The 24,053-nt window shown below is 39.8% G+C and overlaps 1 protein-coding gene across 1 annotated transcript in view; it reads left to right on the forward strand.

The window, feature by feature from the left end:
- ELOVL2 (ELOVL fatty acid elongase 2) overlaps positions 1–24,053 on the forward strand; it is a 90,066-nt gene that overhangs the window by 26,997 nt on the left and 39,016 nt on the right. Inside the window, exons 2-4 of the mRNA XM_066376919.1 lie at positions 12,232–12,295; positions 17,964–18,151; positions 21,714–21,791. Coding sequence (XP_066233016.1) covers positions 12,232–12,295; positions 17,964–18,151; positions 21,714–21,791 — 330 coding nt within the window. The remainder of the gene's footprint in view (positions 1–12,231; positions 12,296–17,963; positions 18,152–21,713; positions 21,792–24,053) is intronic.

The following is a 24,053-nucleotide window of genomic DNA, read 5'->3' on the forward strand; positions in this document are numbered from 1 at the left end:
CTCTTATTTTTATTCATCTATACTATTTAAGTCCTTTAAGTCCTCCCATTTTATGTTTTTGTTGTAACAAATAATTCCTTTTTATGCTTTTCTTTCATTACCAAATTGCAGTAGCTATAATATGATTTTTCCCTTTAAGCTGTATGTTGTAATTGTTTAATACCCTATTCTGAAATAGAATTGCAGTTTCTTCCTTTTGTCTGTCATCTTACTCAAAGTTTTGTATACTTTTGTCTTTTTTGCTTCAAGTGGAAGAGCTCCTTTCAACATTTCCTATAATACAGGTCTTATTCATTCATCTCTTGTCTTGGAAAGTCTTTATTTCTCCTCTATATCTAAAGAATAACTTTGGCCTGACCAGGCAGGGGCGCAGTGGATAGAGCGTTGGACTGGGACACGGAGGACCCAGGTTTGAGACCCCGAGGTCACCAGCCTGAGCGTGGGCTCATCTGCTTTGAGCAAAGCTCACCAGCTTGTACCCAAGGTCGCTGGCTCGAGCATGGAGTTATTTGGTCTGCTGAAGGCCCACAGTCAAGGCACATATGAGAAAGCAATCAATGAGAACAACTAAGGTGTTGCAACGCGCAATGAAAAACTAATGATTGATGCTTCTCATCTCTCCGTTCCTGTCTGTCTGTCTCTACCTATCCCTCTCTCTGACTCTCTGTCTCTGTAAAATAATAATAATAATAATAATAATAATAATAATAAAATAAAACAAAATAAAAAAATAATAACTGTTGGATATGTTATTTTTGGTGGTGATTTCTCTCTTTTGATATTTGAATATATCACTCTACTCTCCCCTTTCTTACAGGGTTTCTACTGAGAAATCTGATGGTTTTTCCCCTTTCCCTACTGTAAGAATTCTTTATCATTGACTTTTGACAGTTTTAACGTAGTGTGTTTTGGAGAAGGTCTTTTTGTGGTGAGCTTAATAGGTATTTTGTTAGCGTTTTATACTTGCATATTCAATCCTTCCCTACGTTTGGGAAGTTTGCATCAATTATTTCTTTACTAGGCCATCTGTTCCCTTCTTCCTCTTTTCTCCTCTGGGCTACCCATTATCTTTATGCTGTCTTTTTAATGGAGTCAGATAGTTCTCATAGAGTTCTGTCATTATTTTTTTAACTTCTCTTTCTTCTTTCACCTGAATTTCTATATTTTTATCATCAAGCTTGCTCATTCTGTCTTCTACCTGGTCTATTCTTTTTCCAGTGCTTTCAAATTCATTCTTTATCTCATTTATTGAGAAATAATTTGTTTGGTTATTTTTTATAGTTTCAGTCTCTTTGTAAAGTGCTTCTTTTGTTCATTAATTTTATTCCTAAGCTTATGGAACAACCTTTCTGAGTTTTCTTGTATCTCAAATTTCTTCATAACTGCATGCTTGAATTCTCTATCATTTAAATTATAGTCTTCCATGACTTTGAGATTGGTGTGTGGATAGTTGTCATTTCTTTCTTTATTACCATGTTATCTTGATTGTTCATTCATGGTATTTAGTCAATTATTCTTCTGCCTGTGCATTTGAGATAGTGAACTCTTGTTTGGATACTGTTTGATTTAACAATTTAGCAGGTTGATAATTAGAGGGTTTTTATTTTCAGTAGATGGTGCTATTGCACAAGTTTTTGTTTTCTCTTACCTACACTACTTGTACCTCCAGGGTTACAGTGGGATGAAGGGGAAATAGCTGTTGTGGAAATTGACTCCTGGGTGACTGGGGTGCTGGATATCCCCACTGTGTCCAGGTCATTTCAGCATTGGGGCACTACTACCATGGAGGGGGGATGAAGCAAGTGAGGTAGCCGGGTTCACAATTCTGCAGCACTGCTCTCTCGTTTCTAATGGCCACCATCTCTGCTGTGCTGTTCGAGTCATTTCTGCTGATGCTACTGGGTTTTTCCACAGTGGGGTTAGTCAGGGGAGCCAGCTTCTCAGACACAATCACTGTTTCTACCCCTCTTATCCTTCACTGGGCTGTAATGTAGGGACCACACCCTGATTCATTCACCACTACTATGGTAGCAACCCAGCTGTGTCTGAAGACATCATCCCTGTTCTTCCCCCAGTCGTACCTCCCCTACACATTCCAATATGTCCACCTTCCGATGTACTAATGAGTGGATCTCCCAGGCATCTTTGTGTGTTGAGGAGAGGAAACTTTGTCAGGTTATAGATGTCTGACATATAAACTTAAGGGTAGATACAAAGGAATCTTCTCATTCCATCATGATGTTGAGATCACTCTAGTGTCTGTTCTTATAAGGGCACTGATCCCATCATAAAGGCCCCATCCTCATGACCTCATGTAAACCTTAATATCTCCCATAGCTCCATCTCCAAATACCATTACATCGGGGGTTAGGGCTTTACTGTATGAATTTTGAGGGACACAAGCATTCAGTCCATAATATCCAGATTATGCTACTTCTTTTAATTAGTAATTTGAATGTAAGAAACAAAAGTTTTAAATATACTAAACCTAAAGGGAAAACAAGTATATGTTTAGAAATTTGGATAATCTTATTAGAGTGTGAAGGTGGGGTGAAATGAAGAAGATAAACTCAAAGTGGTAAACGTTTAAAATTTCATTTATCAATAATAATCTTAAATGTAACTGGATTAAATGCTCCAATCAAAAGACATAGGGTAGCTGAATGGATAAGAAAATAGGACCCATACATATGCTGTCTACAGGAGACGCACCTCAAAACAAAAGATACACGGAGACTGAAAGTAAAAGGATGGAAAAAAAAAATTTCATGCAAATGGAAATGAAAAAAAATCTGGGGTAGCAATACTTATATCTGACAAAATAGACTTTAAAACAAAGACTATAGTAAGGGAGGTCACTACATAATGATAAATGGAACAATCCAACAGAAAGAGATAACCATTATAAATATCTATGCACCTAATATAGGAGCACCTAAATATGTAAAGCAGATTTTGATGGACATAAAAGGAGAGATCAGCAGCATACTATAATAGTAGGGGACTTCAATACCCCACTAACATCAATGGATAGATCCTCAAGAAAGAAAATTAACAAACAACAGAATTAATAGATATCTTCAGAACCTTCTACCTTAAAGCAACAGAATATACATTCTTTTCAAGTGCTCATGGTACATTCTCTAGGATAGACCACATATCAGGACATAAAACGACAACAAATTTAAGAAGATTGAAACCATATCAGGCATCTTCTCTGGCCACAATGGCATGAAACTAGAAATCAACTACAATAGGAAAACTGAAAAACAAACACTTGGAAACTAAACAGCATGTTATTAAACAACGACTGGGTCAACAATGAGATCAAGGAAGAAATAAGAAAGGGGACGTCTCCTGCACTGCTGGTGGGAATGCAGACTGATGTAACCACTGTGGAAAACAGTATGGAGATTCCTCAAAAATTAGAAATGGAACTGCCCTTTGACCCATCTATCCCACTTATAGGAATATATCCCAAGGACATCATATCACCGACTAAGAAAAAGAAATGCACCCCCATGTTTATGGCAGCATTGTTCACAATAGCAAAGATCTGGGAACAGCCCAAGTGTCTGTCAGTGGACGAGTGGATTAAAAACCTGTGGTACATATATACAATGATTGGACCCATGTGTTGACTTGAAGACAGAATGTTTTATTCTACTTTAAAAATATATAAACAAATACTTTCTTTGTTCTTTGAAAGGATGAAACTTCTAAAAAAGAAACTCAAAAAATAAAATTGGGTTCAGTAGACACTGATGATATACTCACTGAGTGTTGAGTGTTTAAGGATCTTTTAAAATATATTGGAAGCCAAATCACATATATTAAACTATAGTTTGGAATGCAATAAATATGAAGTATCAGGTGAGTACTGTGAAGATTTAGAAGAATGACTTTTATCAATCCATGCCATAAACAGTAAGCCCCCATTAGGTGCCAGGCATTGTTTCCAGAATTGAGGATAAAATGTCCTAATAGGACATTTTTTGTTTTAGTAGAGGACCCAGATAATAAAGAAATAAACCATTGAAGTTTGTATAGTGGCATGTGCTATAAGGAAAACAGAGTAGGTGAGGAAATGGATAGTGATTCTGCACTACAGGCCAAGATGGCATAGAGCAGATGCTTGCTTCTGCTTTGAGCCCGTGAAAGGTGGGTCAGGGAACCAGGTAAGCAGTTGCCATTTGACCAGACATCAAATGAAATGAGATTGAGAGCCATGTGGGAGAAGTGCAAGGTAACAAACACAACTGTAGCAATATTTTCTTTTCTGAAAACAGACCTTTCATCTCCTCCAGTGAAACTGCCCTGCAGTGTCAGCATACCCAGAATGCAAACAAAATCAGTCCGTGTTTCCTTCTTCACCTAGTGTCCTGAGATGTACTCATAGCACAGGAGATAACGAGCTTAAGCTCAGTGAAAGCCTTTCTCTGCTATTTCAGCTCTGAAACCTTTCGGTCTGAAGGTGTAAAAAGCACTAATTGTTGCTAAACTTAGTTCGAATTTCACACAACAGTACCACTGGAGCTATGTCTCAGTTTTCATGTCTGTAAACTGGTAACAATACCCAACTGGCAAAGCTACTGTAAAAATCATAGCAAATATATACCAAATGCCTGATGCGTATTACTTAGATAAACATTATTGTTAGGTTTGGGTCCAGAGCCCCCTTACCAAAAGCCTGAACTAGCCAGGTTGAACTTTAAGTGACCTGATGCCAGGGCAGTTCCCATAGCTCTCCATCTGAACAACCCTGATTGATGTCTTACTTCCGCCTGACCCTGGGACTTTCTCCCACTGAGTTACCCCCCTTCACTTACTGAATGTTCTATTGCTTAGCCATTAATCAGCGCCTTCTCCATTGTTTAAACCTTTCCATTGTTCAATTGCCCTCCCCCCCGCAGATGGATAAATAAACTTATAAAACTCATCAGGCCTTGTGCATCCCTCCTTTGGCAACCGAACAGGTATTACCCACTATTAAGGTTAGTTCGTTCTGTAGGGGCAGAAAACTTTTCCCTTCTTTCCTTCTAGGTTCCTTGGTTGTCCTAATAATTAAGTTGACATAAGACATATTAACAGGAGAAAAACATTTAATTTTTTATGGGAGTGCCGGAAAAATGTGAGATTTAAAGAAGTGTCCAAAGTTGGCAGCCTTTATACCTTTATGCAAGGAAATGATAATTGTGAAGAACTGGCCCTGGCCATTGGCTCAGGGGATAGAGCGTCGGCCTGATGTATGGACATCCCAGATTTAATTCCTGGTCAGGGCATACAAGAGAAGTGACCATCTGCTTCTCTCCCCCTCCCCTTCTCTCCATCTTCCCTCCCGCAGCCAGTGGCTTGATTGGTTTGAGTGTCAGCCCCAGGCACTGAGGATAGCTTGGTTGGTCTGAGCACGTCAGCCTCAGGCACTAAAAACAGTTTGGTTTATTCAAGCATCAGCCCCAGACAGAAGTTGCTGGGTGGATCGAAGTTGGAGTGCATGAGGGAATCTATCTCCCCTCCTCTCACCTAAATTAATTAATTAATTGATTTGTGAAGAATTGCCAAGACAAAGGGGTTTGGACTTGCTATAGTAAATAGATGAAGTAAAAAGGTTTGTTTCTAGAGCCTTCTTGGCCCTAATTTCCTTATCTCTGGTGATAAGGATGCCTTCTACCCTCCTAGTACAAAGAGAGATTTATTTATGCTTTCAGAGGGAAAAAGGAGGGTCAGAGTGTCCTTTGTGTACCGGCTATTTCTGGAGTAACTTTAATTCAAAAAGTGGCATTTTTAGTTTAGCACATTTTGTTCTTAGATTTATATCGGTCTTAAATGTGAAAACCAAGTATAACTGTTCCCACAGATTCTTCAATACCTTTAGTTTCAGTCTTATTAAAATTACTCCATAAGACATATAACAGTTTAGAGTTTCCATAAATGAGTAAGGGTTCCCTACCTATTGCCTGCCTTCTGCCTAACTTACTCCAGTGCTCCCTCCAGAGTACAGTAGTGGGAGGTCGAGATGTTGAGTGGGTAGACCTTTCAAAGGCAGTTCAGGAGTGTCAGTGTAAAATATGAGTAAATACACATTGTGTGAAGTCAGCTGCAAGAAAACCACAGAACATTTTATGTCTAGTTGCCTTCACAAATGTGAACACATTAGACTCTTCAAATATATACATGGGAGACTGGCTGGGAATTGCCCCTTGGGAGTCTGCCAAAGAGTTGTCAGCCGTGGGCATCCATCCTGAGCCTTGGGAAGAGCATGGAAGATTCACTCTGTCACATGTCCCTGTGGGGAGAGTCCATGTTCTTGTCTTTTAGTCTATATAACTGAGCCTTGAAGAGTTGTGTCTGGTTAGTCTGTAATATGTTATATTCCAGAGCTGGTCAGATCCCATTTCCTGACCTGCTATCATTGAGCACTTCAGATTTAGTTTTCTCTGAAATATATTTTTTAAAAAGAAAGTTGAGGATTTGGGATACTATGTCTTCTTTTAAACATTACAGTTTTGTCATCTTCATGGATTTTGCTCATTTTAAAAAGCAGTGAAGAGAGTCAGTGGTGGGAAATAACTATTCCAATTGAATAAGTGTTTTTAAAATGTTCTATAAAACTATATCAACAAAATAGGAGAAACAGCAAGATACTGAGTCACTGGATTTTTTTAATGCCCATGGTAAATAAATACTTAAAACAACAAAATGCTTAAAACATAGGAGGAATGAGTGAAGGAGGGAGGAAAGGAAGAAAGCAAGGAAAGTGAAAAGAGGAAGGGAAAAGTAGAATGAAGGGAGAAAAGGGAGGAAGGAAAAAGGTAAAAAAGGGAACAAGGACAGTAACAACAGAGAAAGGAGAGGAAGGGAAGGAGGAAAGGGGGAAACAGAATCTGGAGTCTTGTCATTTAAACACCAGGGAAAGCATAGGCAGAGTTTTCGTGGCAGGGTTTATTTAATCATGGTGCTAAGGATTATGATTGTGAGACTGCCTTTGCTAAAGAAAATCGTGAGTTGTCAAGGTGTTCAGGATGAGGCCATCCCCATGGTGATCACAGAGTCTGTACCTTCCAAAACAGACCAAGAAATGACCTTCCGTTAGATGCCCCTGCTTTATGTTGAGCTCCAACTAATGCAGTTAGAGCTGGGTGGAAGTCCCAGTCAGCATCATGGTGGCAAAAACCTAGGTGTGCCCTTCATGGCTGTCCTGTTTTCCAAGTATTCTCTGTGGCAGGAGTGCATGGTGATCCACTCTGCCAGTGTTGGGAGTTGCATATACTTGGCCAGAGAAAAGAAAGAGCAGGTGCAGGACATCCCCTGGGTGTTCTTTGTTAAACACTGTTGCTGGGTGAGGGAGAGCATGTGTGAGAGGTGATGTGACAGTTACAGCTGATGTGATGAGGGTGAGCATGGTGCGAGAGGTGGTGTCACAGTTACAGCTGATGTGATGAGGGTGAGCATGGTGCGAGAGGTGATGTCATAGTTACAGCTGATGTGATGAGGTGGGTTAGGCCATCTTGCTCTGAGTTATGACTAATTAGAGCCATTTCTTTTCTATAAACACTCTTTTTCATGTGGAATCCTTTCCCTTTGGTGTGAAGAACATCTTTAGCATGCTTTGTAGTGCAGTTCTGCTAGCTGCACATCCTTTCACTTACATATATGTAAGAACATTCTTATTTCACCCTCATTTTTGAAGAATATTCTGCTCTCCTTTGTTGAAGACCCCAAGCAACCATGATTTTCTTTCCATCACATAGGTGAGTTTATATTTTCTAGAATTTTTTATAAATGAAAACAAAAAAAACCATTTTTTTTGCCTAGCTTCTTTACTGCAGCATAATAATGTTGAGATCCATTCATACCATTCATGTGCATCAGTAGTCCATTCCTTTCTGTTGCTGAGTAGTACTTCATTGTATGACTGTACCACAGTTTGCTTATCCATTCACCAGTTGGGAGGTTTCCATGTTTCCCTATTACAAATAATGCCATGAATATTTGTATACAATCTTTGCAGAGGTAGATGCTTTATTTTCTTTTGAGTAAATACCCAGAAGCAACATGCTAGTTCATAGTTGAATATTTGTTTCTACTAAACTGCTCAACTGTTTTCCAGTGTGGTGGTACCATTTTACTTTATCACCAGATGTAGACAATCAGTTACACAACTAAATAAGGTTCAGCTTGCTTCCAGTCTCTCCATCCTTCAGCTATTGCTATACACCATTACAGACTGAAATCAGCCATGGAACAAGGACTTCACTAAGTGGGCAAGGAGGAATCACTAAAGTTGTTCTAGATGTGGACTTGGAGAATTGTTGTTTGGCAGAGAAGTCTTTGTACTGGGGTACTTGGAACATAGTTTGGAGTAAAGACACTGGCCATAGGCATGCATTTCCCTTGGCCCAGAGCGTTTTTCCCCTGTATGGAATGGTATGTCCAAGGGATGACCAAAGTGGAGTCCTCCAAAGCAGTGTTTTTAAACTGCCAGACAAGTGCCAATCCACCAGGAATTTCATGCCAGTCTGTGAAAGAATTAACCACCACGATGTTGTATGATAATTAACATGTTACTAATTCAGGGCGAAATTTGAACTTATCTCATTGTCTTTTTATATCCTTACTGACTGTATTAAATAATGCAGAAATAAAGAAGTCTTTTTTTTTTCAGGTTTCTGGTTTTCCTGTCGCTGGATTTATTTCTGTCGGATAGGTCGTTAGAGATCCTAACCATAAACATTTCTAAAGTCATGTCTCACTATATTTGTATATGCTGATCCTTCACCCACAAGTGCTCTTTTCCTCTCTCCCTAGATGATGCCCTTGAGTCTTTCAAAACTCAGCAACAGCAGTTCTTCCGGGAAGGCCTCTCTGTTTAAGAGATTTAAGTCAAATTTTCTTCCTCTGTGTTCTTTTTGTTTGTTTCATGTGTGCAACATAATGGTTTGATATTTTAATATATTGTAAAATCACCACCACAATAAATCTATATACATCATTACAAATACTTTTTTCTTGTGATGAGAACTTTTAAGATCTATTCCTAGTAACTTTTAAATATACCATACTGTATCACTCATAGACAACCTACTGTACATCTTCATGGCTTATTTATTTTACAACTGGAAGCTTGTACCTTTAGGCCAACTTCTTCACCCATTATACCTATCCTCACCTTCTACCTCTGGCAACCACCAGCCTATTCTCAGCAGCTGATTCTGGTTTTGGGGTTTTGTTTTGTTTTGGTTTGGTTTGGTTTTCATATATAATTAAGATCATGTGGTATTTGTATTTCTCTGATTTATTTATTCACTTTTCATAATACTACTTATGTTATCAAAAATAGCAAGATTTTCTTCTTTTTTATGGCTGAATGATATTTCCTTCATGTGTTGTTATAGCAACAGCCCTGTAAACCTCTCTCATTTAAGACACTAGGTTATTGTTGATTTATTTATCTATTATCCTATGTGAAGGTTATAACCTGTCTCATTTGACCTTGTATTTCAGCATCAAACATAGCACTGGCACATAGTGATGTTTAAATAATTTGTCAATGAGTCAGTAAATTAATGACTGAAAGAATGGAATGTTTCTTCTTATTTATGTCTTTCATTCTTTGCTGTCTCTTCATGTCTTTCCCTAATCTACTTTTCTTTTTTTTTTTTCTGCCTTTCTTCCACTGTGACTACCTTTTTGCAAGATTATGGAAAGAATACAATCTTTGTGACCTTTAGAGTGTTCAAATGATGGAAAATGGATTTTGAACCTTAGCAAACAAACTGAAAAAGTTTAAACCTTTGTGGGTGGGTGTGGCAATGAAGGAGAGATTTCATTGGCATTTGTTATGAGGTTGGGTACAGCAGTGAGAGTATTTTGCTCAAGAATAGGAGATTGACCCAGTTTTATAGTTACATGAATTTTTATTAAATTTGCAAGAGTAAAAAAGAAAATAGGAGATTGAGACAGATCTCCACTATTCTAATGGCAACAAAAATCACATCTGTCATGTTGACATGTTAGGTAACTGGTCTTTCCCAAGTCTGGAGGTCCCCTGAGATGCCTTTCATAGGAACCAAAGATAAAAACACTGTTTAAAAACTTCTAACCTTTGTTCATCCCAGATACTTTTCATAGTGATATTATGAAATAATAAAATTCCTAATACACTGGCCAGCAGTAGTAAGTACTAGTAAATGCTAGTTTTTAATCCTCATTCTTCTTTCTAAACTTCCCAAAGACCTGTTTCCTTGAAATTTCTCTTAGAATCAAAGTCGTCAGTAAGGAATAGGTCCAGATGATGTGTGCTAGTCACCAAACATGTAGACCTAAATTAATTCTCCTCTTTGGCACTTACATTTTCTTTGAGAATAAGGTGCTTTTGACTGTACTTCAGCTATTGATTATAGAGAATGTTCTATATGAACTTCTGAAGGCCTTCATATTCAACTCACATATAGTCGGGGACCAATCTGTGGGCCCAAAATCCTCATCAAAGATCTTTTTTTCTAGGAACATTAGGGAGTGCTCTGTCTTTTATTTTTTATTTATTATTATTTTTGTATTTTTCTGAAGTGAGAAGTGGAGAGGCAGAGAGACAGACTCCTGCATGAGCCCAACCGGGATCCACCTGGCATGCCCACTAGGGGATGGTGGTCTGCCCATCTGGGCCATCACTCCACTGCAACCGGAGCCATTCTAGGGCCTGAGGTGGAGGCCATGGAGCCATCCTCAGTGCCCGGACCAACTTTGCTCCAATGGAGCTTTGGCTATGGGAGGGGAAGAGAGAGACAGAGAGAAAGGAGAGGGAGGAAGGGTGGAGAAGTAGATGGGTGCTTCTCCTGTGTGCCCTGGCCAGGATTCAAACCTGGGACTTCCACACACTGGGCCAATGCTCTACCACTGAGCCAACTGGCCAGGGCCAAGGGGAGTGCTCTGTCTTATCTTCGCTTTGTTTGAGAGAGGGTACCTTTTTGGAGAGGTAGGGAACACCTTAGCAGGTGTTTGAACAGTATAATAGACCAGCATGAATAGGAGCTAAATCAAGAGCCAGAAACCAGTTTATCAACCTTAAGATTTTTAGCAGAAATTCTCCAATCCCAATCTGCATCCAGTTGAAGTGGCAGTAATTAATCTGATGTACCCTACTGACACTATTTACTGTAATATTAAATAGATAGTAACTAACGTATAAAAAAGTTTTGAAAATGACATGTAAAAGTAATGGAAAAACAGCAGTGATTCCCGGTCAGGGCACATAGGAGAAGCGCCCATTTGCTTCTCCACCCCCCCCCCCCTTCCTCTCTGTCTCTCTCTTCCCCTCCGGCAGCCAAGGCTCCATTGGAGCAAAGATGGCCCGGGTGCTGGGGATGGCTCCTTGGCCTCTGCCCCAGGTGCTAGAGTGGCTCTGGTCGCGGCAGAGCGACGCCCCGGAGGGGCAGAGCTTCGCCCCTGGTGGGCGTGCCGGGTGGATCCTGGTCAGGCGCATGCAGGAGTCTGTCTGACTGTCTCTCCCCGTTTCCAGCTTCAGAAAAATACAAAAAAAACCCAAAAAACAAAACAGCGGTAATGCTTAGTTTCCTAATTTGAGAAACAAGTACCCTTATAGCTTTTGATTCAGCTATGTGAAATACAATTCAGCTGAATTTGCATTTAATAATTACATTATATTCTGTACGTATAGGCTTTCTTATTTCTTGCACACAACTTCTGTTAACTGCAACAATAGAAGTTACTTATAGAAATGCCTGATCTCTTGTGGCACAGTGGATAAAGTGTGGACCTGGAACGCTGAGATCGCTGCTTTGAAACCCCGGGCTTGCCTGGCCAAGGCACGTATGGGAGTTGATGCTTCCTGCTGCTTCCGCTGTCCCCTCTCTAAACTGAATAAATAAATAAAAATTTTAAAAAAGAAAGAAATGCTTATACCTCCAAGCATTTTAGAGGGAAATGGAATTAAGGTTAGTAACCCTTCAGTGTTTAAATGTACCAAGCCTATTTTTCAGAACTCCTCTTACCTAAAGCAATGAAAGAGGGAATTGTCTGCTTCTGAATCTTGAGAAGCTCGTGAGAAATGTGGCTACACTTACCGGGTCACTTTCCTTACATCTTTGTAGTCAGAAGTCCATAAGCCTAGGACCCTTGGAGAGTCTATCAACTACACATTGCTGAGAGTGCTTTGTGTTGACAGTGTCTGGAAAAACCTACTTTAATCATTTTCTTCCCATATCTTTTCAGGAGCATCTAAAGGCCTTTGATGATGAAATCAATGCTTTTTTGGACAATATGTTTGGACCTCGAGGTGAGTGAATTGCTCAAGAACTTAATGTGGAAAGAACACAGTATTTTGTTAGAGAAGAGGATTATGTCATTTCTGGTGTCTTGAAAATACTATGGTACTTTACATTTAGAGACTCAACTTCTTTCACTTTTGCTATCCTTCTCCCAGCACATCCAGGAGGCCTTGTTTCTCCTGCTCAGTCTCTCCTGGGATTCAAGTTCTGGGATTAGGAAACAAGAGTAGAGTGCAGTGCGCTAGCTTCTTTGGTTTCTCTCTGGCTACCAAAGTACATTGCAGCTTTCCTTCTAAACGTGGATTCCTTCCCTCCTCTCCCCACCACCCACTCACCTTCCCTTCCACCCGTGCACAATCATATAGAGTCTTTCTGCCCTTGCATGTCTTGATAAGTTCTCTTTAAAGATATGTGAGCTTGCCTGACCAGGTGGTGGCATAGTGGTTAGAGCGTCAGTCTGGGATGCAGAGGACCCAGGTTCAAGACCCCAAGGTCGCCAGCTTGAGCGCGGGCTCATCTGCTTTGAGCAAAGCTCACCAGCTTGGACCCAAGGTCACTGGCTTGAGCAAGGGGTTACTCAGTCTGCTGAAGGCTCGCGGTCAAGGCACATATGAGAAATCAATCAATGAACAACTAAGGAACCGCAACGAAGAATTGATGATTGATGCTTCTCATCTCTCTCCATTTCTGTCTGTCTGTCCCTATCTGTCCCTCTCTCTACCTCTCTCTCTGTCTCTGTAAAAAAAAAAAAAAAAAAAAAAAAAGTGTGAGCTTTCTTTATCCAAGTCTGTTAAATTATGCTTCTAAACTCAGTTATTCTGAGTCCCAGTCATTCCTCTGTCACCAGTCACTTAATGATGCAGGGTGCCACTGTCTCATGTGCCAGGTCTCGTGTCTTTAACAACTCTTCTCAGCTCAGCACTACGTGCTTATAAGTATCATAACTAGTCTCCCCTCTTCCAATCATTTATTAAGTATCAGCTGGAATAATACTTTAAAAGCCTAAACCATAGTATGTATTACTCTAGCTTAATATTCAGTGCCCTTTGGATAAAAACCAAGTTCTTATCATGAATTACCTACCCTGTATTATATAGCCCCAGCTGCTGCTCCAACTGCCAGCGCCCCCTTCCCCACTCACTTTGACATCTGACGTCTTTTATTTGCTCAAATACATAAAATTCTTCTATATGCTGTTCCTTGAGCCTAGACTTCCTCCCCACTATCTCCTACTCCATCCTGCAATATAGTGAGCCCCTTGTCATAACCCTGGTATCAGCCTAACAGAGATGTCAAGGAATCTGACCCTGTAAAGTAGACCCCTTATTATACTCTTTCAATCTCTGTTTATTTCCTTCCTGTTCTTTATTGTCATTGATAGCTCTTTCTCCTATGAGGACAGGAACCATGACTGTTCTTTCAAGTGCTTATTATAGTTCCAGGACATATTAGGCACTGTATTTTACAAATAAATGAATAAATTCTGAGCAAAATTTTGTTGACTTGAGCATTGCTGGATCACAGAACTGAAAAATCTACAAATGATTTTCTTGACACCATTGGTAGGGGTAGGGGAAGAATGAGAAGGTTTTTCTGTTTCTCAAAATCTTCAAATAGAATTACTTAGAGATTATTTAGACTACTCTCCAGTTTCTGTTCTACCTGAATATTTATATAGTTTTAATAAAATGACACCCTGTGATTGTATAGAACTTTTTAAAAAGTACTTTCACATAATCTTTGGTTTTGTTTTATTTCTTCCATGTTATCCTTGTGACAACTCTGTGGGATAGGCAGGGTGCAGCTCCTGTATCTTGTAACTTACTTTAGTTACTATGTTCTCTGTTCTCTGCCTTGCAATCCTAGTGGGCAGTGTAGGGGCATGGCTCTCTGACTTAGACATGCAGGGCTTCTTGTGACTGTGGCTTTCTATTTAACACTTTTCTCTAGAGAGTTAAATAACAGTCTCTCTCAGCCAACTTCACACTGAATTTTGCCATCAGTAAGATCATCATGATTTGGAATTATGTGGATATGGGATCAGTTAAGGATAGGGTCACAGTTGTTTTCTCAGCTTTGGTCATGTTTGTGGAGTTTCCTTTGTAGCAAGAGACTGTAAGATTGGCATTTGACAGCTGGATCAGTTGGCCTGCACAATGGTGTCTAGGTCATCACAAATCCTTTTCCCCTTCCTAAAGGTGGCACAAGCTTAAGTTTAAGCTTCTAGATGTCCTCTAGTTTTCTCTGATTTTACCTGTACCATATTAATACCATCGAGGGATATTGTTCTGAGTACATACCTACCACAGCTAACATTTCTCAAGTCCCAAAGACAATCAAGGTTTTACAAGTATTTGTTCCCATCTTTTGGTTGAATCAGTTAGGATCCTCCATAACAATCATGGCAAATATTTAAAGGACCATGACATAGGAAAGCAAAAACTTCAGGTGCTGTATTAGTTTTGCAATATGTGCTTGACTCAACATGCCAATTAATATATGTTTAATGACTGTTTCCTCTCAACTCAGCAGTACATGGACGTAAGTTATAAGTGAGACAGTAGAAGTGTAAGACCTAGTCTTTGTCTCATGAGACATATGCTGTAGCTATAGGTAAAAGTAGGAGTCTGAAATGACTGGGAAGCCACCAGGTAAACCATATTAGCTTTTTCAGGCTGCAGTAACAAAGCATCATAAACTGCATGGCTTAAAGCACAGCAGTTTCTTCTCTCACAACTCTGGAGGCTACAAGTTTGGAATCAAGGTGTTGGCAAAGCCATGTTCCTTCTGAGCTCTAGGAAAGAATCTGCTTCGTGCCCTTCTGCTAATGTGTGGTCTGGGCAGCAGTCCTTAGCATTCTCTGACTTGTAGATGCATCACTCTACCCTCTGCCCCCATCTTCACATAGTGTTCTCTTTGTGTCCCTGAATTCAAATCTCCTCTTGTGAAGACATCAGTCATCTGGTCAAGACCCACCCTGATCTGGTATGACCTCATCTTAACTTGATTACATCTGAAAAGACCCTAATAAAGTCACAATCACAGATACCAGGATTTAGTACTCGAACATATCATTTTGGGGGATACAGTTCAATCTATAACATCATAACAGGAGGTAGGATAGCAGTCTAGTGCAAGTTACTTAACTTTTTACCCTCTGCAGCTCAGTTTTTTCTGAAATATAAAACTAGGAATAATGATATCACCTATATGTCTGTTTCCCTGACTGTGATGATGGCCTCACAGCATGTGCATATGTTCAAACTCATCATATTATACACATTAACTATGTACAGGATTTTGTGTATCAATTAGATCTCAATAAAGATGCTTTAAAAAGCACCTCTAGTATAAGATTGCTTTGAGAGTTAAATAAGTGAATACATGTAAAAGACAGAATCAGTGCTCAGTAAATGTTAGTTATAATAACAGTATTATAGCCATAACATACATTATATAATGACAGTTATTTTATGCTGATAAGAAGCTGTTGCTAGGAAAAAGCAGTAGGAAATGCTCCCTTCAGAAGGCAGGGCTTTAAAGCATGAATGGGATTTAGATGCAGAGATGAGTATTAGGGAGTAGCACACAGCACAGACTTTTATGACAGATAATCATGATCTGCCCTGGCTGGTTGGCTCAGCGGTAGAGCATTGGCCCAGCATGTGGATGTCCCAGGTATGATTCCTGGTCAGGGTACACAGGAGAAGCAACCATCTGCTTTTCCACCCCTCCCCCTTTCCTTTCTCTTCCTCTATCTCTCTCTTCTTCTCCCGCAGCCACGGCTCAGTTGGAGCAAGTTGGCCCTAGGCACTGAAAATGGCTTCATGACCTCGCCTCAGGCACTAAAATAGCTTGGTTGCTGAGCAACGAGCAATGGTCCCAATGGGCAGAGCATCAGCCCAGAGGGGGTTTGCTGGTGGGTCCCTGTTGGGGTGCATGTGAGAGTTTGTCTCTCTGCCTCCCCAATTCTCACTTAAGAAAAAAAAAAAAGATAATCATGATATAGTAATTATCTGTTAGTCACCTAAATGTTTCTTTCTTACCTGTTTTGTCTTTATCACAAATGGGAAAAGTTTACAGAGTAAGTGATGGGACAGAGCTTGAGAAAGCACTTTCCTTAGAAATGGCACTCTGGAGCATGGTGGTTTAAAGAGAGGCCAAGGGGATGGGGTGGGGGCAGCAGAGAGGAGCGGAGGCCGGGAGAGCCACAGGAGAAGAAGGGCATTATCTTCTGGAGAAACCACTCCTTACAGCTAGCTCCTCACCACAGGCACTTTATAATTCTGGGCCAAATTAGTTTCTTTAAGCAACAACAACAAAGAGCAAAATAGAGAACAACCGTTTTGTGCTTATAATTATTTTCAGGTGTTACTAATTATGTTCTAAATCTAGTACAGCTAGTGCTCGACTTACAACCACAATTGGTTCTGACAGACCGGTCGTAACACGATTTGGTCATAAGTTGAGTAGGCTATATGTACAGTAATGTGAAATGATGTTATAAAAATCTTTAAGTCATATTTTATCATAATTTTCTTTTATTATTATTATATATCATAATTTTCTTTGTTTATTTTATGCCATTTGTATCATCTCTACACCATTTTGTTTCTTATTTTTACATTCGTCAGGTTTAAGTAAAACACTGCATTACCAGTACAACTGGTTTAATATTTGCAAAGACAATTTCCTCTTGGTAGACATCTTGGGAGGGATTTCATGAAAAATATCCAAGACACAAAACACAAATTGCTGTACCAAGTCTGGGATAACAGTTGAAATGGTGCACGCGGAGATGGTAGTGCTGCTGGAAGCTGGTCCGCACTGTCGTACGCCCAGCTGGGCAACGCTTGCACTGCCAGAAGTGGAGCAGTCGTGGCTAGCGATTGTGGTCGTAAAGTCAAATGGTCATAAGTTGCATAGGTCGTAAGTCAATCAATATTTGTAAGTATGTTTTATTGAGGTTTTTATACTTTCACTCTCCAGAGGAAGGGACACACCTGATGTGTTGGGTCCCTGCCTCCTTGCTGTCATACCCAGTCCCCAGTCAAGATTCAGTTCATTGACTGTTCTCAGTTCTGAATCACCAGCCCAAGGCTTTGCCTTCACTACTTCCGCTCTCATGCTGCTGTTCTGAAATTCTCTGCTCTGTTTTACCTTGGTTAACTGCAGTGATGCTAGGCAAGCTCTGACCAGCGTGGGTTTTAGGAAACAGGATACAGTATCACCATGTGTGCTGGGCAGGGAGTCAGATGTGAAGTCAAGTCTTGACTCTGCTGGTGACTACTGTATGGCCGTTTGCAAATTACCAAAACTTTCTGAGCTGTTTTTTAATCTGTAAAATAGCATAACATACTTTACATTTGCTGAGGTAGAATAAATAAACATAGTAATTATTCCAAAGTAGACATTCAAGAACTGATACTTCCCACCTCATTAACTTTTCCTGTCATTCAATGTTCAGGTTAAGCCTTGTTTACTCCATGACAACTACCTAAACCATTCCAGCCCCTCTAGTTTCTTCTGAATGAATAATCCAAATCCAGCTTCCTTCATGAGTTGTCATGCTGCTCCCTGTTGTATTTGATGTGTACAACTAAAATGTGTGTGCCAACATTTTATACCTAAACAGAAGTCTCACTCTAAGGATTCACTATGTGTATTTCTTTTCAGATTCTCGAGTCAGAGGATGGTTTATGTTGGACTCTTACCTTCCTACCTTTTTTCTTACTGTCGCATATCTGCTTTCAATATGGCTGGGTAACAAATATATGAAGAACAGACCTGCTCTTTCCCTCAGGAGTATCCTCACCTTGTATAATCTCGGCATCACGCTTCTCTCCATGTACATGCTGGTAGAGGTAAGTGTTGATGTAGCTGAGTCTGGGTTCCATGATTAAGAGATTTTTAGAAGCAATTAAGTATAGCAGACCAGAACTATCCAAGGTAGCTATCAGTGCTGTTTTATAAAGTCTCAAGAACTTGTTCCAGCATTTGATATTATTCCTTCTGAAGCCCTAGAAGTCTTTGTCTCTAACTTGAATTTTTCTTATTGAAATTTAAGCCTATTTCTTTAGTTCTTGTCTTTCATTGTTATTTAAAATCATAATTTAGACCTGAATAGGCATTGAAATAACATGTTATAATGTTTTTCTTTTACAGATTATGATAGAGGCTTAGAAAAGCTGCAAGATTTGCCAGAGAATAGACAGCTATTGAGTAACAGTATTTTCTAAATTAAACACCAAATGCAGTTAGTTTGACGAATATACTGTCCCCTAAAGAATACTTCCCGCATTTGGGGGCCACTGAGATAATGGGTAGCTGTTTCTCAGGACTGCCTCTGGAGGCTTGAGCTGACATTCCAGCACAGCTCTAGCTGCCCTCATTATGTCAGATCCTCCGCATTCCTTTGTAAAGTGCCACAAGAAAAAAAATAATTGTCTTGCCTATAAACCCTAAGGCCTGACAAAAAGAGGGAAGAGGAGAGGGAGTGGGTGGAAAGGAGGGAAATAAATAAAAAATCTTTTTTAGGGAAACATGCCAGAAAATTATTGCTAAAATTATTCTTTCAACAAATACGTATTGAGTGCCTTTACTTTGTTAGAGTCTATTCTAGATTCTAGAAGACAGCCTTTGCCCTAGTGCAGTGATTTTCAACCAGTGTGCCGCCAAAATTTCTAAAATATGCAGCACCTATTTAGTCAGGGACATTGACCTCTTTCCCCTTAGATTGTCAAATTAAAAAATGACAACAGCCAACACAGTAGATATCCTGTGTGAATGAGTCAAAATTATATCTATTTTTTGGTCAGGTTGGCAAAAAAATACATTTTTAATGTGCCATATAATTTTAGGATTGGTTTATGTGTGCCACAAGATGGAAAAGGTTGAAATCGCTTCCCTAATGCATCAAAGAGTGATGGGCTGGTGGTGGGGCAGGAATGCCTCCTGAGGGAGGTGGGCTTTGAGCTGAGCCTGAATGATGAAAATCAGCCAGGCATGTCAGGGTCTGGGGAGAGTGTGTTCATTCATGCACAAGGAGCATCCCTGGGAAAGTTCTTTAGGCAGCTTAGGGTGTTCAAGGGCTGTAAAAGGAAACAGTGTAGCAAGGACACAGTAGACAGGAGAGGAAGAGATTCAAGATGAGGTGGGGATGTGTCAGATTATATAGGGCCTTGGAGGGCATTTGGCTTTCATTCTAAGTACAATGGAAAGACACTGGAGGGTTTTAAGGAGACGAGCAATCAATATAATCTCTCTTTTAAAAATAGATAGTTCTAGGTGCTACATGGACAATGGACTATGAGAATTAGTCGCAGGGCACAAATAGAAACAGAGTCTAGTTAAAATATGATTGCAGTACAACAGTCAGCAGATGCTAGCAGCTTGGATTAAGGTAGTAGAGATGGGGAGAAGCCAGTGGAGTCTAGATGCCCTTTGGAGTAGCCTACGCATCTTTATGGCTAAGCCTGCTTGACAGCCTGATTTTCTTCTACACATAGGTGGATGGTTCCTGCACACCAGCCAAGCCAAGGAATTAGGAATGGTCCAGTGAGGCAGATAGATAGAGAGCCTCTATAGCTCGGCTGCTATTTCTTCTATTTAGTTGTGAGATTGTCAGGTAGTTCTGTATGGGTAGCAGGGGGTGAGGAATGTATTCTGGATAAACCTGAAGCAGAAAATGGCATGGGATAACAGAACATGTCCTGTCCTCTCCCACTTCTATATTATTAGTATAAAATGAAGAGACTAAAGCGCCGTACTACAAAACTACAGCCTGACCATGGAGCTTTTCTTTTTTCTTTTTTTTTTTTAGAAAATTAAATTTAATGGGGTGACATTGATCAATAAGAATACATAGGTCTCAGGTAAACATTTCTATAGCATTTGAACTGTTGATTGTGTTGTGTGCCCATCACCCAAAGTCAAATCATTTTCTATCACCATATATTTGCCCTTTTACTCCTCTCCCTCCACCCCTTCCCCTGGTAACCACTTCACTTTTATCTATGTCCATGAGTCTCGTTTTTAAGACCATAGAGTTTTTAGATAATCTTTCTGCACAGTGTTAAACAGTTTTCTTTTTTGAGAAATGTACCTACACATAAAAATTTACATACACCTTTAGGTGTCCTTAGATCCCCTGTAGTCTGTCACTGGTTCCAACTTGAGAACCAACCCCATAAATCCCTGGGTGCTGGAGGGTGACTTGACTGTAATATATAGATCCCATCAGGAAAATTCAGTCTTTTTTTACTTCGCTGGATTCATTTATCCTAATAATCTATAATTATCATGATGTTAGCTAAAAAGGTGCTTCGTTTAGAAGGAAAGGGGTAAGTCAGGGTCATGGAGTAAAAACAAGGGTTCTAAACTGTTCTACGTGTTTTTAGTGGTTCCTCTTTTTTTAATGTTCAGTTCATTAACACCCATTCCTCCCTCTTCTGTATGTGTGCGGTTCAGTAGTTCTATACCTTTACATAGTTCTGATAAGCCGCAGAAAATAGTAGGCTTTTGCATATAATACCTTATGTAAATCAAAGCCAAATGCCTTATATTCTAGAACTTAAAGTTACTTTAGTAATAGTAAGAAAGAAGAGAAGAAACCTCTTTTGTAGAATTTTTGAACTTTTGAGAATAAAAAAGCTCACTTTGTGAAAAGAACATTAGATAAAGAATTAAAAAGTCTGAATTCCAACCATTGTTCTACTTTCTGGCCATGTAACCTTGAAGAACATCATTTACTTAAATGTTTATTGAGTACCTCTTGTGTGCTAAACATTGAGCAGGGAACTGTAGATAGAAAGATGAACAAAAAAGGCATAGATGTTATGGAGCTTTTTGTTTTTTGAGCAAGGGGAATATAGACATCAATCAACTATAATCCCACAAATGACTAACAGTATAGGTTAATGAATAAATGGCATAACCTTTCTGAGCCCTGATTTTCATATCTGTAAAATAATAATAAATATGTACATATAAAATTGAGATGAGAAAATAAGGTAAATACTTATGTATAAGTCAATATAGAGTACTATTAAAATTTTAGTCTAGTTTCCTCACATTTGTTTTCATTTTATTCTACAATTTCCTTGTGGAACCATATGACTAGGTAATTCCTTACACAAAGTATTTGTTACTCAAACGATAGCTAAATTCTGTTTCTTTTTTAGATTTAAGTAAAAAATATATATAAGAAGTAAATTATATTAACTAAGGAATATAACATTGATACCACTTCACAGCAAGAATTAAATCCTTTGATAATATGTGCTTGAGGACAGGGTCAAATCAAAGTCAAATTCTGGGGAGTTTCTTCTCCAACCTTGAATAGATGCCAGTCAAAAACATGAATGGGAAATTGTTTTTATCCAAATTCTTGAGTTGATCCCTCTGCCTTTCTTGTTTCTTTGGCAGCTTATCCTCTCCAGTTGGGAAGGAGACTACAACTTACAGTGTCAGGACCTCGCCAGTGCCGGGGAAGCCGACATCCGGGTGAGTAAGGAGAAGCAAACCAACCACCTGTAACCATTTCTAACTTGAAAAGGAGAGAAGGCTTTCGTCCCATAAATATGAGGATGCGGGCTGGGATTAGATAAGACAGGAACTCCGGTTCTAATAGAAATGTTTGAAAGCACAATTGTTTCCCAAATGTCCCACTGGGAGAGTTGCTGCATGAAACATGGTACATCCATGCTGTGGACCCTTTACAAAGTAGAAAGAGGCGTTCTCATCTCCAAAATATATCTAAGTGAAAAAAGCCACCCGTGTAACCCATGTTTGTAGTCTGGTACCTTTTGTAAAAGAAGTGATATGAATATATGTATGTATTACTTATATTTTTAAGAAAAAACAATGGCAGAATAAATCCAAAGCTAACACGTGGTTTCCTTTTGGGGTAGGGGACAGAACAGAGCTAGATTTTTCTGTATGTGCATTGTATTATGTGTGATTTTGGAATGAAGTGTTTTACATAATTATAAAACAAAATTAACTCTAAAATGGAAGTAAGGCAGCTTCCCCCAAAAAACTTGGAAATAAACAAAAATAAATTAATATATCCAAATATTATGTTGGTAACATAACCAATCAAAGAAGAATTATTTGAAGTAATAGTAAAACACAGCTTTTTGACTGGACATCCCTACCAAGATATAGCTTAACAGAACTCAATAATTTTTTTGGATGTTACTAATAAAAATATTGGTATTGCTTTTCTGAGATTTTTATAGTTGCATTTTAGGATAAAGTAAGTATCTAGTAATATTACTATCATTACAAGTAATATTTAAACATAAAAGAAAGAAGGTATCACTAAAAAAGTTAAATGAAACCCAGTAATCATAGATTCAAGTTGGAAATATCAGAACTAACTTTATTCTTTCTAAAACAAATGTGTTTTTAGTACTCTCTACAGAAATGGCTGAGTTAGTCTGTGACAACCCAGTACAGTGTGCAATAAGTCACTACATTGTGCTCTCTAAATAGCATAATTTCCCACCAGAAGGGATAGGGCACTTACAGTATTGGCCAGTTTTTGGTTTGGGTGGGTGATGTGCTTAGGAAAAATCCAGAACCTCTTGTGATAGAAAGCAAGGGAAATATCCAAGACTGCCACAGTTTTGACAAAAAGATATAGAAGCCACCTTCAGAAGACTCCCACTGCTAAATATGGGACAGTTTTAGTATCAAAAAGAATGCTGAATGGACATCAGAGAAACTGTGCCGTGAGGGGTGCTCCCGATATCTCCCCCTGAAATTTCAACAAATTCAACAACTAAAGACAGAGAAAAAAAATCTCAGGAGCATCTGAAATATATACACATCACACAAAGATATGATTGGGTGAAAAGGTGGCTGAATATATATATAATCTACTCTGAAGGAAATAAGACAGAGAACAGAATATTCTGCTTTCCTCACTGATCTGAGATAGGGTCACTTTCTCCTAGAACCAAGAGAAGCAGAGGGTCTGGGGCAGAGGGAAGAAGCTGGGCTAGGGTGGATGATCAAGCAGAGGAGAAAGTGCACCAGTTCGGCCTGAGGTCGCGGATGCAGGGCTAGTGCGGGTGGCAGGCTCCAACGGAGCTTACCAGAGTGGGTTGCCCATGGAGGCCAGCGCCAGGAGGGGCTTTGGGCTTTGTGCGCTCCCGGTCTGCGATCGCAGGCAGTGTGCAAGTGGCTTCACCTGGCACCTCTGGTGTGGACATGCGCATTCGTGGGCAGATGGGCTAGGCCCGAAATTATCAACAGTGGACTTCTGCATGGTCTCTAGCCAGCATTTCTGTGTGGTCTCAGCTCCCCAACCAACAGCACAGAAAGTGCACAAGGGCTGGGATCCCTAGGCCTGGAGTTGGGGCGGGGTGCCTCTGCAAGCAGATACAGATCACAAAGCACATTCCTGTATTTCCAACACTGACTGAGATCACAGGAATTGTGCGCCTAAGTGGGTGGGATCAGATCTCCGAGTGCACTGTGGGGGTCATGGGAGCTGGGCTGTGGGCTAGCAAACAGTGCACAAGGGAGAAGCCTGTGGAGAGTAGACCCTTGGAGTGCTGAGGCATACTAGACACACCTGGGCACCCTTAGAAAGGCACCTGAGAAGCATTCAGCTCCCAGCCCTGCCTGTTTTCACTGGTGGCTCTGGTTGGCACAGCCTTACCCAGATCTATGCTTTTAGTGGTGCTGGAGGAAGAACCTGGCTGCTCTTAGAGCCTCCTGCTCTGCAAGCAGTGGCTGGGGCAACCTCACAGCTAA

This window comes from Saccopteryx leptura, chromosome 3, assembly GCF_036850995.1.
Source record: "Saccopteryx leptura isolate mSacLep1 chromosome 3, mSacLep1_pri_phased_curated, whole genome shotgun sequence".
Classification (NCBI taxonomy): Eukaryota; Metazoa; Chordata; class Mammalia; order Chiroptera; family Emballonuridae; genus Saccopteryx; species Saccopteryx leptura.